At 41.6% G+C, this 18,242-nt stretch overlaps 1 protein-coding gene across 1 annotated transcript in view; it reads left to right on the top strand.

The window, feature by feature from the left end:
- LOC104495661 (EF-hand domain-containing family member C2-like) overlaps positions 1–6,376 on the top strand; it is a gene marked incomplete at its 5' end in the record, with an annotated part of 26,443 nt that extends 20,067 nt beyond the window's left edge. Inside the window, 2 exons of the mRNA XM_010138657.1 lie at positions 3,724–3,829; positions 6,281–6,376. Of these exons, the coding sequence (XP_010136959.1) occupies positions 3,724–3,829; positions 6,281–6,376 (202 nt within the window). The remainder of the gene's footprint in view (positions 1–3,723; positions 3,830–6,280) is intronic.
- Between the last annotated feature and the right edge of the window lie 11,866 nt (positions 6,377–18,242).

The raw sequence follows: 18,242 nt of genomic DNA, 5'->3' as shown, positions 1-18,242 counted from the left end.
AGGAACCTGCCTGGCAGAAAAGGACCTGGGGGTGCTGGTTGACAACTGGCTGAAGATGAGCCAGCAGTGCGCCCACGTGGCCAAGAAGGCCAACAGCATCCTGGCTTGTATCAGCAACGGTGTGGCCAGCAGGAGGAGGGAAATGATTGTCCCCCTGTACTCAGCGCTGATGAGGGCACACCTTGAGTAGGGTGTCCAGTTTTGGACTCCTCACTTCAAGAAGGATGTTGAGGTGACAGAGCAGGTTCAGAGAAGGGCAACAAAACTCTTGAAGAGTTTAGAGAACTTGTCTTAGGAGCAGCTGAGGGAACTGGGGTTGTTTAGTCTGGAGAAGAGGAGGCTCAGGGGAGACCTTATTGCTCTCTACAACTACCTGAAAGGAGGTTGTGGGGAGGTGGGGGTCGGTCTCTTCTCCCATGTTATGAATGACAGGACAAGAGGAAATGGGGTCAAGTTGCGCCAAGGGAGATTTCGGTTGGATACCAGGAAAAATTTCTTTACACAGAGGGTCATTAAGCATTGGAACAGGCAGCCCAGGGAGGTGGTGGAGTCCCCATCCCTGGAGGTGTTTAACAGCCGTGTGGGTGTGGTGCTGAGGGACATGGTTTAGGGACCCCGGCAGTGCAGCGTGAACGGTTGGACTCGATGATCTTAAAGGTCTCTTCTAACCAGATGATTCTGTGATTCTATGAATTCTGTTAATCAGTATGCTGAGGAACTGATGGTTCAATTTCTAGTTGCTCAAGATGTGAATAAACGTATACACAAGACGGTAGCCATTATTTAATTCATTCTGATCAGCTGCATAATGCTTGCTGTTTTAAATCTTTTCATATGAGCAGTTTATGACAATTTAGGTGTATACCTGTGTTACACAGGGACTGTCAAACAGGTTGAAGAATCCCAACATTTTCTCTAAGATTAATGCAGTACAATGCTTCTCCACTGTTATTATAAAATGTATTTTTTAATAAATGTCATTAAAACCTAAAGAATTAAAAAAACCTCTGTATGTACATTAACTTTTCCCATAAATGTTTGGGTTACAGATTTCTTGATGGGGAAGAGTATTTCATTATGAATAATTTTTTAGAAATAGAAATGTGTGATTATTTCTGTAATGTCAATGAAAAAAAAAAGCTCTGCAAACTACAATAGGGGTGGGGGAGTGACTTTCGTAGTCTAAAATCCCATGCATTGGTGAAGTCATAAGGCAAAACTGAAGAGAAACATAGTTTTAAGAGATCTTTGTTACATCTTCTTGATAAGACAAATCTAATTTCCTTGCCTGAAGAGTAATGTCAGATTCAGCCCTATTAACTCCAGCCACTGAAATGTGTGTCATCCTTGTCCTAATAATGCACAATTTGATAACATCTCCTCAGTCCACCTGGGTATTCCGTGTCAAATTGCAAGTGTGTGCTTTACGTAGATTGACACAGTAAGTCACAGCAGGAAAGAGATCTAAAGAGTAGATTTTTTTTCTTTTTGGATTATTCTAGAGTAATATTTTAAACTGCTTTCTGAAGCTATTTAAATGTAGAATTAGAAATTTCATTTCCTCTGCCCATGTTAAAATGTTTGGTTATAGTTAACTTCAAGCCCATGTTGTCATCTCAGTTTGCTAGTGCTGGACTAGTCCGTGAAAGGACTTTTCTCATTGTGAATGTTTGTGGAAAGCAGAAGCAGTGCTTTCCTTGACTTCAGTACCTCAATGTAAAGTTTAAGTAGTTACCCACCTTCATTTGTTCTTTATTTAAAAATCCTGCTTCTACAACTCTGCATCTTGGCCATAGACTTAATCTTTTGGCTTTTCACAATGAGCAGAAGATAAATACATGCATAGTAAAAGAAAAAAAAAATTGTCATCATAGTTCTAAAATTTCCAATCTGTGTGTCAGAGGGTTTTTCCAAGAGGAATATGCTTTTTATTGTCTTGTTACTTCTAATGCAAAACTCCTTTCTTTTCCCCATTGCCACCTGCAAAAAACATGAAACATACATGAAACCCTTAGAAGTGAGAATGAAAATTTTCTTGTCTATTGTATATACTGCCCAAAAGCTTTACAAAAATCTTAACTTGCATGTGGGCTATTGTAAAGAAGCAAGCTACCATAGGAAGGTTTCTCATGGCAGCGTTTCAGGCTCCTCTTTAATACTAGTAACAGTAGCATTCTTTTCTGACTTTACTTTCATCTTCAGCATAACTCACTGTACTTAATGTTCCAGTTTATCGCTAGCATCTCTGTTTATGGCTCTCAGTATATTTTATTATTATCTCTCCTGCTGACTATGAAATGAAAGGGGGGGGTGGGGAGGAGAAGGAGAGGATGAGTTGCAGTTTATTGCAGTTTATTTTTGACACCAGATTTATTTCTCCTCTTTCTTCTCCAGTATTGTTTTCCAAGTTTGTGCTGTAAATTCTCCCTTAAAGTACCTTCAAGGTTAATTTTTAACAGAACTCTCTGCAGTTATTGAAGGGTTTTGAGGCCCATGTTTTGTGCAGTGCTATTTCTTTAAGAACAAGATTAAATGATTTTCTAAAAGACTTGTTTCCTGGAGATGATCTTGCTCCTATGCTCCTCACCAGATGAAAGGGCACACTTGTTTAGCCTGATGCCTCTCACCACAGAGATAGTGTTGAGTTTGCTAGTTATATATGTGTGTCCATGGACCTCCAGTGAAGCACAGCCACTTCCAGGGTGTGCTTATATGCCTAAACCAGCTTCCTTTTATATTTAGGTAGTGTTAGGTGGGACAGATGTCATTCACAGAAGCTGCTAATACCGTATTTATAGCAGAGCAGTTAAGCTGTTCATTTCAAGAACGATTTACATGGTAGCTTCAGCTTGCAGATACCCTTCCAGCATTTGACTAGTCCCACTGAAATAACAGTTGTTCTCAAGTGCCTTAATCACCCCAGCTTTTTGCTGAATTGAAGACTTTTTCTCTGAAGCTGCTTCATACAAATCAATGGCAGAAGGATGACGGGGCTTACAAACCTGCTCCCACAGGGTTTATTGGTGCAGGGTAATGATTTTAGAAATTTGAGGGAGGGAGATATATATGTATATATAGGTATATATCTTCATGCATTTAGAGGACCCTCAAAACTGACACAAATATATATTTCTTCTATAGAAATAAAGAAAATGCCATAAAACAACTACCAAGTGACAAGGCTTGTGATTTTAAAATCTGGCTATCATTTGATAGGTTAGAGAGCTGTATGTTTGTCAATTGTAAATTGATCCCAAGGTATGTGCAAACACCATTTTTGAAGAACTACTTACTTTCAGGAAAAGATTATTAGAAGCCATCTGAAGAAGGTCAGTTGTGTCATAGCACAGCTGTCTCGTATCATTCGACCTGTTTGTTTTCTACACAAAGGAATCATACACTGATTATCCCAACTCTGTTTGTCACAGTTGTGAGATCCCACTGTTGGAAAAGGTAGTAAAATGTGATTAGTGAAAATGTGATAAACCTCAAAGAAGTTGAATTCTACTATGAAAGACAATAATAAGAGTATGGAATAGAATGTATGATGTATAAGTCCCAACAGTTTGATAGTGTTTTTCTGTACTCCTGCTAGAGTTTGCTAATAAAGGAGTAAAAAACTATTATTCAAAAGGTAGTGTATTAGTATGCTGTAGATAACATGATACAACTTTGTTAAAAATTTCCTTTAACTTTGAGTCATGTTTTGGATGTTCTGCTTAGGTTTGAAGATGACCGTAAGCAAGTGGAATATAAAAAGTTTGTGGATGGGCTGAATTGGAGAGAGAATCAAATCCCTGCCTTCCAGATGGTAAAGGTTCCTCTTAAGGTAAAACCAGTGTATCTGAGCAAAGGAACAGCACAGTACATTGATATAGTTTGTCCAACTTTAACATGAGTGCTTTAGCCAATGGAGACCACAGCAGTTTTCATATTTGTGTATTTGTGCCTGTTTTCTTCAAGTGATTCATTTTTTTCTGGGAAGTTTTAGAATGAAGCTGGAGAGTCGAACAGGGACAGAGTGCCGTAACACCACTGTGCTCAATAAGTGTCACATCTTTGTGACATTTTTCTAGGAGGAAAAGAAAAATAAAAGAGAGAGAGAAGGGGAAACAGGTGTATTTGTCCATGAACATGCTTCACCCACAAATGTCGTTGTCATACGTCAAATGTTCTGTTTCCATGCTGAGGTAGTCAGGAAATACTTTAAAAACCACTGACACTGTGGAAAATAGCTATGCATTTTTTAAAATTCCACAGAACTTGTACACAATATGTCACATCACTGGTAGGCGTATAGCAAGAGCAGTATTGATGGATCGGTTTTGTGTATCTTTGTGTATTTCCACCAGCCTGCTACTTAGGGTAAAGAAAAATGTGATACCAACAAACTGCAGAGATTGATCTGATCTTGCCATATTGTGCTGAATGGAACATTTTAAAATCCAAAGCCCTTCTGCCAACACGTAGTTTTGCTGTTCTGGCTTAGACAATGAGTTGCTATGGTCGTACAGAATGTGTTTGGTTGTATTCAGCCTGTTTAGAAATATTACATCCCTTTACATTCGTATTCAACAGTGTCATAGTTTAAACCAATATTTCTCAAGTACTGTGCTATTAACCTGACTCATGTCTCTTACTTGGCTTGCCAGCTCTTTCCTCTGTAGCATCTCAGACTTCTGGTGCTTTCTAATGAGGGCACGATGCTGCTGGTTTGGTCTGCCTTCCGTGGTGGTTTATGTTTCACTTTGTCATTGAGAAGAATTTTTCCATCTCACACAGATAAAATCAAAGCTCTTCCAAATGTTTTACACAGTCGTGTGGTTCAAAGTGTGCATTAGGTTTTGCTCAGTGAGTATTTTTGTTTTTTAAAGAAGAATTCTGTGGTTAAATTGTAACTCAGTACTTAAGCGCTGACTGCTCTCAGGAGGTTGTGTCAGGATAAGGGGCCTCGTTAGCTTCAGTACCACAGAAAAAAAATGGTGGTCAAATTCTCTGCCCGGAGGATTTTTTGACTTGAAGGTGGTGCTAAGCTCTGTACAAAAAAGCAAGGGTGAAAGAAGCAGAGGCATAAATAACTTGCTGTTGAATGTGTTTGACTGGTTTTTTCCCCTCACAAGATGGCTTATCTAGCCATTGAGCATGACTTGATTTCTGGCAGGTGAGGGAAGGAGATAGCTCCTACGGAGTGAAGGTGGGGTGCGAGTGGTAGTGGAACCAAAAGGCAAGCATTCACAAGTTGAAAGTGTGGAGGAAAAGGTGTTTTTGTGAAACGAGTAGGAAGTTGAACTGGAAGTTTGTGGTGCAATGTATGTTCGGATCAACGTAAGAGATGAGGTTTTGTTTGGGTATGAAGAAGATATCATGTTTGTTTGGAGGCCAGGCAGTGGATGGGCTTTCTGGGAGTGGCCGATGCCTAAGAGCCCCAGCTGAGAACAGTACATGGAGTTACAGGAACAAGGTTACAGCTGAAACAAAAAAGGAAGATAGAGCATCAACAGAAATTAAAATCAATCGTCATTATGCTGGGATAATCAGTGCCTCATCAGCACCAAAGCCTTGCTGTGAGTCTCATACTGACATGCAGCACTGTTTTTAATGAACTGCCCCCAAACTGGTGCCAGTATACTTTATTGAGTTTTATTGACTGCATTGTTTTGTTCGTTAGCTGCAATACCAAGGCTATCTTTGGTACAGTATATACAGGAGTACTTCAATGAAGAGATCGATATGAAATGGAAAAATTCAGAGAGAGGAAGCAATTTAAATCTTGTTCAACTTTAGAATCCAGTTGTCATTCTGTTCATGACTTACCATGAATTAACAGCAATATTTTGGGGCTACAGTACATGTATTTGGCAGATATATTTTTTATATTTGACAGATATATATTTGACGTGTATAGACTTCAGCAACAGAGTTGTGCTTGTTTAGCTGACTTTTTTCTTTTTTCTCTCATCTCATTATTTTATATGATTTTTGGTCTTGAGACAGATGATTTGCAAGACTTTCAGGTATAAGCATCTTAATGAAGAAAGTATAGCATTATTTAATTTGAAAATATCTGCAAAAGGGATAATGCTAGAAATTATTTTTATAAAATATTCTGCAAGATTGTTAAGAATGAATGTGTAGAAGATGTGCTATGTAAAGGTCCACTTTTCCCACAGATTTGTATATGAACATGAAGCAGGTTGTTCAATCTTATGTTGACCAGCTTTTAATTATTCTTATTTTCATTATTATGTTCTAAAAAAATCCTCTGGCTTACTAATTTCAGGATGAAGATGACTGGAGCAGACAATCACCATCCCTTCCTGTGAAAGGGATCAAATACCTATCTCTTCTGGATGATCTGTTTGGCAAGGAAGAATAATCTGATCTGTCCAAGGCAGTGCTTTTGGATTAGCATTTCAGCTCCAAAGCTTACTTAGACAGATACTGAAAACATTCCTTGTAAAACAAAAAACCAAGATATAGGTTTTATGGTGTTTGATTTCTTATTCCAACGTAGATGTGTGTTTTTGTAACTCCTTGTAAGTCAACAGTACTCTTTCATACTTACACAAGCATAATTAAAACTGTATCCTCTAATCTTCATGTCTGGTTATATGGAGGATTTAGAAGTATTGAGAAACCTTTGAGTCAAACAGAGCAAAATCTGACTGACCCTGCTTTGTTATGCAGTCAAAGGTTGTTGGATGACCTCTTAAAATGTTAGGCTGGGCTATATTAGCACAATAAGGTAATTCCATTCAAATTTCCTCTCTTGATCTTTATCTTATATCTGCTTATATCACAGCTATATCCCTGTGGTGATGCTTAAGGACTGTTTGTGTCAAAGTTTGTTATTTATTTTATGGAGGAAATACTAGCAAGGTTTTAGCACAGGATGAAGTTGCTCTGGTATCAGAGATAATTACAGCCTTCCAGTGTAGAAGTAAGTATTTTGCAAGTACAGCACAGAAGCTATCAGTTCTTGCTTTTTTGTTTTAAATGTGACTTGGATTAGTAGCCACCCAAGTTTACTTGGGTGAGGCATGTATGAAAAAGTGTTTCAGTACAATTTTAGTGTGCAGCTTTCTTGCAGTAGCACTGTACTTGTCCATTGAAAATTAATTGATGCATTTCTCTTTGCTCAAAAACATGATGACTAAAGGAAGTTCCTGTTAGCATTTTTAAGCTTGTGCCAGCTCAAAGCCATGATTAGATTTGAATTTCCTGCATGCTTTTGTGAGAGAATTAATTACCCTGGTTTAAAGAATAGAAGAGCTGAGGTGAAGCAGGGAGCTGAGTCATCCATGGCAATTCCACAGGGGACTGGAACAATGCGTGAGCCAACACACCTCTGCTGGTCCGGTGGCTGAGAAACACACACTCAGTAGGCTGTGCTTTCTGTAATCTGAAATTACAGTTCAGGGAAGAATTGTTTGATTTAGAAGGCTGAGAATTCAATGTATCTGAATCCCCAAACTGAGGGAAAGACAATAATTCAAAGAATAGCTTAATTCAATAAATCTGTATCTTTTTGGAAAGTTGGAGATCCCTTTTAGAATTATGATTCCATTTAGAATTCTCTTTCTGCATTTTTGCATGACAGTGTAAATGAAATTTTTAATTGTCTTCTCTCTAGCCCCTCTGGCTCCTTAGAAGAAATTCTTTTCCCTCCATATGGCAAGATATGAAACTGTTGGCAGCTTTTACCATTTTTTTATCAGCCAAAAAAAAAAAAAGGGCTGAGGCAAGGCATAATTATGTGTATTGCTGGTATTTAGGAAGATGTTTGCAATAAAATAGGTAAGTGATGGTCTGCATCCATCTGTGTCGAGGGGGTCGAAAAGAAAACTGTAAAAACTTGGTAACACGCTCCAAATTGTAGACAAGACCAAGTACTGCTTTTTGATACAATAGAGGAAAATGGTTTCTTACATGACAAGAAGAAAGTCTGACCACAGGGATACTGTCAGGAGCCAAAACAATAATAACTTGAGTTTGAAAACTGTTTGATGAATGCTGAAAATTTTTAGAACATGCCACCAAGACTGAGCTTGACACCCTAGGGCAGTTGCCATTGTAAATTTTTTATGTTCCCCAAACTTCAGGAAGATTTGTTTCAGTTGTGGAAATCTTGTACAGCAAAGGGTTTCCAAAGAAGATTGACTCTGAACATTCTGAACTTCCAAAGCATCTTTTAGAGATGGAATATTCACTGTAGTTTGTTTTCCTTTATATGTGTAGAACAAAGAGGAGCCTCTTTTCAGAAAAAACCCAAAAAAGTACAAGAAACACAACCTCTTATAATTTCGTGTGGAACCCTGTTTATAGGTCTGGTAGGGTCATGGTCAAGAAGGGTGACTGCAAACTGGAACCAGTGCAGAGAAGAACTAGAAAGGTGACCAGGAGAATGGAAATGAAGAGACTAAAGGAGCTTGGTTTATTTAGTGAAATAAAATGAAGGCTCAGAGAGAGTGTGACTGCTCTCTGTAAATACATTATGGCCAGGTGAGGAAAATAATCAATTTCAGTTAAGAATATTGGTAGTCTAAGAACAAATGGGTATAATTTGCCACAAATTAATTCAAACTGAACAACAAAAGGTGGCTTATCACTTTTAAAACAATGAGGGTCTCAAACAGCCTTCCATGACTAAAGTGCTCAGTTAGTTTTAACGTTGAGATGGATCATCTGATGACAGTAATTTTACGATATTTATTAATACATTTCTGAATTATTATTCTCACTTCTCTTTCTCCTCTTTTCACGTGCATCTTGCGATGAGCAGAAAAGTATTTCCCAGGAGCAGGGCAGGCAGGGCCTGAAAAATATTTTCGGTGCTTGTCCCTGTGCTCGCAATGTGTCATATGCTGTGGCTCTGATGCGTTATAAACACTTTTCACCAGGTTTTCTTATTTACAAGTGTGATGGCTTAGCAACTTCTCCTGTTTCAGAAAGAAGTTTGCTTTAAACCAGCCAATTATATTCCCTGCCATGTGACGTCAGCTGCATCTCCATTTTTTCATTGGTTAAAAGTTTTCGCGGGTCTGTTAGATTTTCGCACCGTTTCTGCTTTAAAAAAGCCACAGTGCGCCCACGAAGGGCAGTCTTTCTGCACTCTCTGCCACCCCACGGACCGCTGTTGCTCGTGCCATGCCAGTCACCCCGGACCGCTGCAGAGCCGCATTTTCTCCGGAGCCGTCGCAGCTTGTCAGGACCTGATCCATCCCTGCCAGCACGAGCCGCGCCGGGAACTGCTGCCGAGCCACCGCGTGCCACGAGCACAGCCACCACGCTCCAAAGCTGCCGTGCCGCGAGAAGCAGCCGTGCATTTCAGAGGTCTCACTAATTCTTTTCTCCCTTCCCCTATCTGTGGTGGGAGAGGGGAGGGTATTATCGTCATCGGACCTTGGCTCAGCCTCAGCCAAACCAGTGACAACAAGCAGCAATGCTTCCAGAAGGGAAAGCCCTAGCCAATGAGAAGTCCAGTAATGCTCTTTGTGTAATGTGACTTACAGTATATGCTGCCCAGAATATTTCAACCTCTCCTCTAATCCTGCCACCAGCTTCTTCTCCCTTTTCACATTGCTGATGAGGGGTCTGAATGAAGACAATACCACAAGATTATCTTTGAAGATGGCAGGAGGCCACAGCTTTAAAGCATGCATCGCATTAAGGGGAAGGCAGCCCTCACAGTTGCCATTAATCTCAGCTCTCGATCTCTGTAGGGAAGCCAAAGATATCTCCTTTCCACAAGTATCTGTGCTGTCCATGGCCGGAGTGAAGAGATGCACGTTACAGTACCGGCTCCGCCTCTCACTCTTGGGTGCTCAATGGTAATTTTTATTTCCTGAACTTGGCATTTGAGAATAAGAGGCTTAAAGTTCTCTGGAATAGCTGCTGCTGTGAGTAAATGGCAGGCTGCAAACGGCAAGGAGGACCAGTGCTCGTGTGCAGGTGGTGCACTGGTTAGCTCATGGCCTTGTGTCAGCTTCTGCTCCTGTCCAGTTCAGAGTGCCTCCTCTGGCCACCAGCGGGTGGGCCTCCCCCAACACAGTAGCCGCAAGCAGCCAGACAATCTGTGAACAAAAATGAAGTTCATCACCAGGCAATATTTCCCTGTGTCCTGCCCATCATACAGGCATCTACTGTATTTTTCTAGACAGAGCCGTTTGTAGCAATGTCAGACAGCTGTCCATCTACATAAACGAAAAGATGTTGAAGTCCCCCTTCTGCATTTGTCCCTCATGTGCTGATGTAAGTTGATCCTACTTCATGGCAGGAAAACTCTTCACAGAAAAAGTTTGGGCTCCGTTGACTCCTATGTCTGCTCTCTCTGTATTGTCCTTCTAGCCCAAAGACATTTCTCCCAAAGGTTAGCTTTCTGCGGGAAAACTTCAAGGGTTCTAATTCTACAATAACTGTGGATACTGTTGGATATTTTCAGTCACTTAACAGCATTCAGAGACCAGACCACATATCACTAATAGTAATCCACTGGTCTCTTGCTTGCTGGACCCTTCTGTGTGTTCCCATGGTTTGAGACGTGGAACTAGTCATTAGCAGAAGTTTCCAGTTTTTAACATCTTGTAGTCATACATAGGTTATTCAGTGATATGGATGGAAACATTAGTTCTTTAAACAATAATGTCCTGTACCTTTAGTAACTTATCCATTGCATATTTACTCCTAGGATTTCTTCCTCTTCCAGGTGACCTAGCCAGTGAGACCCTGTAAATGAGAAAGATGAAACGTCAGCATGTTTGTGCAAAAGTTACAATGTCAGAAGGAAAAAATAGCCCAACCTGAGCTCAGTCAGATTTTAAAAATTATTTTTATGTTTTAGAGGGCAGTATAGATAGCATTTGAGAGAAAACTCTCTTGAAAGCAAGCTTTTTAAAGTTACTGCTTGGTCTGAATTAATTTATTGTTGTTGTTTGTTCGGAGTGGTGACTCAAACCCCACCAGAAGCAGCACTCGTGTTTTAGACAACAGTCAAACAAGCCCGATAAGGATGTGGGGGGAAGGCATGTCCCTATCAGTTTCCAATGTAGAGCTTAAACGCAGCGAAGGAGCATAACCAAGATGAGGAAGGAGGTTAATACAGATACAATATATTAAGGTTGTAGATTGATTATATAAACTCTTTCTCTGCACAGTTGGTCAATTCTGAATCATCTGCAAGTTTCTTCTGGTATGTATTACAGACAAATCACCCAGCTCTCCTCGTCTGCCTTTCACCCTAGCCATCTGTCCTCTTTGCTCTCCTCTTTCATCAGGCTAGTGTCATATTAAGAACTACGAACAAAGAGGAGTTAAAGAACTGGTTCACAAACTTCTCTGACATTTGATGCAGATCCCTGGCGAGCAGCATGGGGGGATGACAAAAGAGAGAGCTCCCACTTTCAAAGACAAATCTGTCAGAAGAATGGCATTGTCTTGAAAGACAAGAGGAGGACCTTTTGCAGAGCTGCTGTGGCACAGGTGGGATGCAGCCTCCTCTAAATAAGCAAGACAGTTATGGGTGAGACATGTTCCTTGCCTTCAGATGTCTACAGTGCACCCGCATTCACTCTCTGGATCCCCTGCTTGCCAATGAAAGGGTGATGGGCACCTCTAGGGAGTGACCATCCTACAGGACTATAAACAGGAGGCCTCTTACCTTCCTCCTGCACTGACTGTGAAGGGATATAAAACAACCAGCTAAACGTAGATGTTCGCATTGCTGTTGGGTGAGATGAATCCCACACTTGGGGTCCATCAGCATTGCTAGAGGAGCACTGAGGTCAAGTGTGGTGACCGCTTGGCTGCCCACCCTTGCTGCAGGTTGCAACCACACTGCAGTGAGTATGGTACGTGTAGGAAGGGCCGAGCTTCAGCCAGCTGTGGCTAGTCCACCTTGAGCTGGGCGGACTGGGCAGAGGAGAGTGTTGAGTCCGTGCTATGTGCTGAACATGTATGTGATCCCTCTCATCCCAGCTCATTCTGGAGCTTAGGCTGAGCAGGGACTTGGTGCTGTGCTTATAGCAGGTGGACCTAACTGTCCTCAATGAGCTTGACTCAGGCTCTGTTTGATGGGTATTGGTTAAATTTCACTCCAGAAAACCCGGGTTGTTTTAAATGGAACTATGATTTCTCTTGTTAGCACTCTGAGAATCTAATTTAGTGAAGTATTTAAGGGTATGCATAAGACTGTGCCTTTTGCACAAAGAAAAGATACTCAGGTGTTTGCAGGTGGTGTGCTAAAATCTGTCAAATAAAGCACTGGTGGAAATCTTTCTTGACAAGGAGAAATTCCTAATCTGAGGCATTTAGGAATTGAATCATTGTAATAAAAATCACCACCATATGAGAAGGTAGCAGTGAAAGGAAATAGCATAGAATTGTCTGGACATGTTTATACAGGCTATATATTGTGTGTTGTTATTGTAGTTCTGCAATATAAGCTAGTGATTAGCAATTAAATTCCCATTATGAGATCATGTTGGTAATTGAGATAAACTATAAGTGTGTAACTGTTTTAAACCTTTCTTTTAATTAACCCAAATACTGTAGTACTTATATAGTTCAGAGATAATATCCCCATTAGTAGAGTTTATGACTCAATAAACAGCTCCCACAAGTTCATAAAAGCCCAAACCGTAAACATCAGGACTATTAATGCAATAGAAATTCTGTACCTCCCTCTTTTCTTGGTGGTCTAGATAGAGCAAAGGGAAATGCTATCTCAGAAAAAAAACCCCCAAAAACCCCAAACTATTATTCTGGCTTTATAAATATAAATGAATTGTCTTAAAACACATCTGGAACTTTTCTCTCCTCCCTATGTCCCAGGTGGTCTGGCAACAGTGGTGCCTTCTGCTTTTGTCTTTAGGCAAGAGCAAGAGCTCCCATTTGAAATCATTTACATGAAATGATTGCATGTAAAAGAGCCGGTGGTATCCTCACCCCGCCTCTCCCTTCAGAAGAAACGGGAACAAAATCTTCTCTAGAGTTGCATTTCACTTTTTTCTATTACAATTATTTTCTGTAACAGAAATCCCCCATCTAAGTGCCTGGACTTCACCGTTTTTGAACCTCTGTGCTGCTGGCACTTTTTCTGCATGTTGACATCTAAGTAAATTTTAGGGAAGAGCATCCACTTGCCGGGAGGTTAATACAAGCAGAGAATTTGTAGGTCAAGCCTCTTTTTGTTTGGAGCTGAGGGAAATGATTAATTAGGCCATTTTGCAATTAAAAATGAATCCTTTCCTTTGTCCAAAAGAGCTTTATTTCACAGTGTGGTAGGGTGCTGTTCTGCTTAGCAAATAATTGTGCCGTGAACCACCCTCCCTCGGTGGGTACTACCTACCCAGCAGGCAGGGGTACCCGGATGAAACACACGGTTTTCACTTGTTTTGCTGTTGCATCCTGTCTGCTGTTTTTGCCACTTTTGTGTGAGAGTTTGTTTCCAGAGTAAGCATCTCAAGTGGTTTTCAGGATTCATGTCTGTCACCTTGCCTCTGCTGGATTCCTGACCTTTACGCCTACGAGGGAGTTTGGCCTTTAGGACCCCAGGAAAGCTCGCTTTCACAAAAGACAGGAACCCAGACATTTTGTCTTTGGAAGCATGGTAAGTAGTGAGCAAATACAAACTTTCTTGGGCTTTGTGCCATTTGCATTTCACTGGTCTTCCCGGTTTATCCTCAAGTTTTAAGTTTCCATAACAATGGTATCAAACAGGGAGGCACTCCTTTGGGAATGTGCCGACCCACTCCCTCTTGCCCCACTTTAACACTTGTTCCGTGAAGTTTCACAGCCTCACAGCAGGTTCAGAGATGCCCCTTTTGATTCCCTGTTGGCAACCACATAATGAAGACAACCCAACACCCGAAGCAAATCAAATATTCGAATAAGAAAGACTGAGCATCTTAATGAAGCAAAATTCCTTTTAGGAAGCAGACAATCGTGAAGGACCTGAACTGTTGCTGCTGACATTCCAGCAGTTTCACCACTGATTTCTGTGGGAACAGGATTTGGCTTTATTTTCTGGGAAATGGCAATTGCTTTGCTGCTTTCCCACCCTTGCACACAAAATCCTCAACCTGTCTCAAGGTAGTCCATGTGCTTCAGCTGCAGCAGCCAGGTCCTAGGACTGGGCCACATCCTGGCAGATTCCAGCTCAAAATGCAGTATTGCAGATATACAGGTAGGGGGGTCTGTGATGGATGCACTCGACTCCTTAACCAAATTAGGAGTGAGTAGTTTAGTTCAGGCTGCAAAGGAGGTAAAGGCCTAAGCTGTAAGTGGGCCAGAAACTTTTCTAGTTTCAATCTGTTCTCTGAAAATCCACAAAGGAGCAGAGTGACACAGTGTGACACAGTGAGCATCGATGCGTCTGAGCTTGGAACATCCATCATGGGATTAACACATGAATAGTGGGTGGCTTTTCCAAGTCTCATTTATCAAGAAACAAAGAAAGTTCTGGCTACAAGGAGTCTCACGCAGACAGTTTCCGTGCATGTAATCTGACTACAAGCCAACCATTTTATTCCGTAAATATGACAGTCTAAGTGAGCCTTCTCTGAGCTCTCCCTGCTAAGCAGCTTGGCTGTACGGCAGTGACCTCCCCTTGAGCTTAGACGTCTCTCAAGGTTGCTCCCCGAGGCAGAGAGACCTTTCACTAACAGCAGATCTTTGTTAAGGAACCAATATTGCGCGTCACCTTCTGTTATGGAAACTTTGGTTTGTGTCTTGGTAACTTTGACTCTGCCTTGGTAGTTTTGAATGATTGATCAAATGATTGTGCAGTGCAGTAGTAGAGTCCACCTTGCCATTGAACTTCGCTAAGTCACATTTGTACGACATCGTATTTCAATAAAACCTCTTTTGCCGATTCCTTTGGCAGTGGTTCTTTAAGTGATCTAATTCACGACAGGTTTGCACCGCTTCCTCCATGGCTGCAGCACTGATGGCCCTGGCTCCTGGCCCCTGGCCCCTGGTGTAATGGAGAGCCAGAAGGAGCCACGCTCTGGCTGAGTCAAACCCTTGTGCAGACAGGAAAGACAGATGGTGACTCGAGTGCCAGCTCCAACCTGTGAGTCGGGAGGTTTTGCAAGTAATGCTGGCAACACTGCGTAGGGGTAGGAAAGGGTAGAAAAGGATAGGAAAGGGAGTAATTCCTAGGTATGAGATAACATTCCTGATGGCATGTAAGAATGACATTCTGCATCACAGAAAAATGTCTGTAATATTGTCTGCCTGATCTGCTAGATCTCTATCCTCCTGTTAGTGGAGGAGATTGATGAAGTAAGTTTCATAAGGAACTCTTGTAAAGAAGAGAATTAATGACTTCATTATCTTAAAGTACAACTTCACTGAAGTATGTGGGTGGGCTGTTACTAGAATTGTAGAGAAGAAAACTGGACTTCTCAGGCTTTGACTCCAGTTTATGCAGTTATGAAATGCTACAAAGCCTCCTGAGAGGCTCCTGGTCATGTAGAGGCTGCGGGAGCGGGCCCTTCGCTCAGGTTAGAAACTTCTCATTTGCAGTCTGCAGGTGACTGCCAGTCTTGTGGGTTGCCCAAGTCTCTACATTAGCTCGGAAGGCAATGGGGGACTATTTTCTCAAAACAGGCCCAGCAATTGCAGGATTGCCTTCTCACCAAGGAGAGGTTTCAGCTTTTTCATCATTCTTTTCCCTCCAGCACTGCATCACTCCGTGGCAAAACCCTACCATTTTTCCTGGGTGAGAAGAAACATTCCCTTTCTTGTGGGTCAGGGGGATTGTGTAGTCTTCCTCCTGCTTCATCACCTGATACTCTGAGATTCTTTAGCTCTGCCCTGCAAAGCCTCTGGCCAAGCTTTTCCTACTGATGTGAAAGAGTGAATAGAAGCATGTGAAGAGCAGTAGAAAGAACGAATGGTCTGAGTCTTAACACCTGACAAGCAGGAGGTAAGACTGTACAACTAATGCATGGATGTTGATGAACGCTTCCCTCCTCTCACATTCTTTTTATAAAAATGTCCCGTTTGTGGAATTTGAGGCATCTCTGCCTCAGTGTGCCAAAGGCCTCTCGTATTGCAGGAGGTAAACCATAAATCACAGTGAGAGTTACAATTTTTTTTTATTTGATATTGCTAATTTAATCCACGTTAGTGATGCTGACAATGCATCGGCTAAGGAAAGCAATCGATTGGCCATCTCTGGGGAGCATTTTCAGAGTGTTTTCAGGTCCAAAAGGTGAAACCTGAGTTTACAGAACAGGACGTTTACAGCACAGGTGAGTGGAAATCATTCTGGGTGTGATATGGTATCACGTTGCATTTATCTCAGGAGTAAAACTAGTAGATAATGTACCAGTACAAACAGATTTTACAGAACGATGTTGCAGCAGCCTTTCATCCGTGTGCCTAAATATTCAAACCAGAATAACATTCTTGAGGGAAATGGTTCACTGTCCTCCTGGAAGATAATAATGCAGGCTTCAGCATAAAAAGTTGGGCTCGTGCAGTAGATTGGACTACATCACTTAAACAATGGTGGTAATGTAAACAAAAGGTAGGTGAGTTTATTAGGATAATAATGGGACTGTCGCCTCTTCCCTCCCCTTATTTGTATCAATCACTGTAGCTGCTGTGGATAATGTGGTGGAGAGAAAATATAGACTTCCGAGTCTACCAGAAAGGAAAGGGTGGGTTGCACTAGGACACCGATGTTTCTATGAGTCAGGCCATGTTAGGAAGGATGAGCAAGAAGGACTGGGAAAGACTCGCTGCACAAAGATGATTACAGTTACGTCAGTAAGCGTTGCTTTGCCCACTGGAAACTCACGGCTTTCGTTTCAAGAAAGCCAATGTGTGTGAAATGGCTGAAGGTGACTTCTTAAACAGGATATGCTCGAATTACACTAGTGCTGTAGGGAGGAGGATCAGGAATAGGAGAAAAACATTTATTTTCCTTTAAAAATATTGGAATTAAGCTATTTTCAGGGCCAGCTTCTGAGGTTGTTATGCTCCCTGAACGTCTGTTGCTGTTCTTCATCCAGAGTCGACTTAACTTAAACATAAGGTGAGAGCCAGCGTTATGAGTTGGGTACTGGCTGGTGTGACCAAGGAAGGCTGTGTCTCTGGCAGGCTGCACTTGCCATTTAAGTGGAAAAGATTTCAATCTGTGTTTTTTTAAATTCAAATTGGGATGCTGTAATATTGGACTGGTGGGAGCACTGCTGCACACAGTTGCTAGGGAAACATCTTCAAGTCCATTTTCCTGTGAGTTTTGTCATTCAACTCACAGCATGGCTGTAATTGTTCTTTTAAGAGGGGGATGTGTGCGCCATGAAGGGGTGCCAGTCGCTGATGTAAAAGCTGACATTGACTAAATGCTCTGGCTTGAATCTCATGAGGGATCTTACTGTTAGCAGAGAGATTTCTACAGGTGCTGGAAGAGGGTGGGAAGCAAAACAGCATCAACATGGATTTGAATAATGTGTTGAGAAACCCCTTCAACTGTAACTGCAGCCGTGACTCCAGGTCAAGTTCTGTGCTTGAGATGTTTTGCTAGACTTTGGATTTACATTTGAGTAGCCTTTCCTTCTGGCAGGGATGCCCCTTGTTTTGTTAATGGGTCTGCTAGCAGTGTACTGGTAGGCTCTGTAATGAAAGAATATATGACAGAAGTTATTGACAAAATACTCAAAACTGATCAGAAAATTCTCCTCTAAAGAGGAAGTGGAATGACAAGCCTTTTCCTGTTATTCAGCATTGAACATCATTAAGATCATCCTTCATCAGCACGCCGTGGAGGCAGTGATGTAAGTTGTAAACACCGATCTTTGTGGAAGAGGTGGCCTCTCAGAACAGGTGCGTCTCCCAAACATTTGTGTCTAAACTCTCCCTTGAAGAGATAATCAGGCACAAAATCATTCACCCTTTTGCAGGGGCTGAACTGGGGACGAATTTTCTAGCGGACACTTACAGGAACTGCTCTGTGAACAGGGGCAAGGCAGATATTTTGGAAAAACAGCTGCAGTTTTGTCATAATCTCTCTGTAATGCCTTTATGTCAGCAAAGCTGTGCTTGGAGTCTCAATTTATTGCACAGGCACAGCAGGGGTTGGCTTGTGATCCAGAGATATCACCCTTGAAGGAGACCGAACAAAAGTCAAGAAGGGGTCCTATGAAGTGAGATGAAATGGCACATCCAAGATTAGCACGGCAAACCTGGGGCAAAATCCTGACGCTCTGAAGGCCTAAACAGCGCTTTGTTCA

This window comes from Buceros rhinoceros, unplaced genomic scaffold (assembly GCF_000710305.1).
Source record: "Buceros rhinoceros silvestris isolate BGI_N320 unplaced genomic scaffold, ASM71030v1 scaffold33736, whole genome shotgun sequence".
NCBI classification, from domain to species: Eukaryota; Metazoa; Chordata; class Aves; order Bucerotiformes; family Bucerotidae; genus Buceros; species Buceros rhinoceros.
The sequence above is the reverse complement of the archived record's forward strand: the minus strand, read 5'-3'. Positions and strand labels throughout refer to the sequence as shown.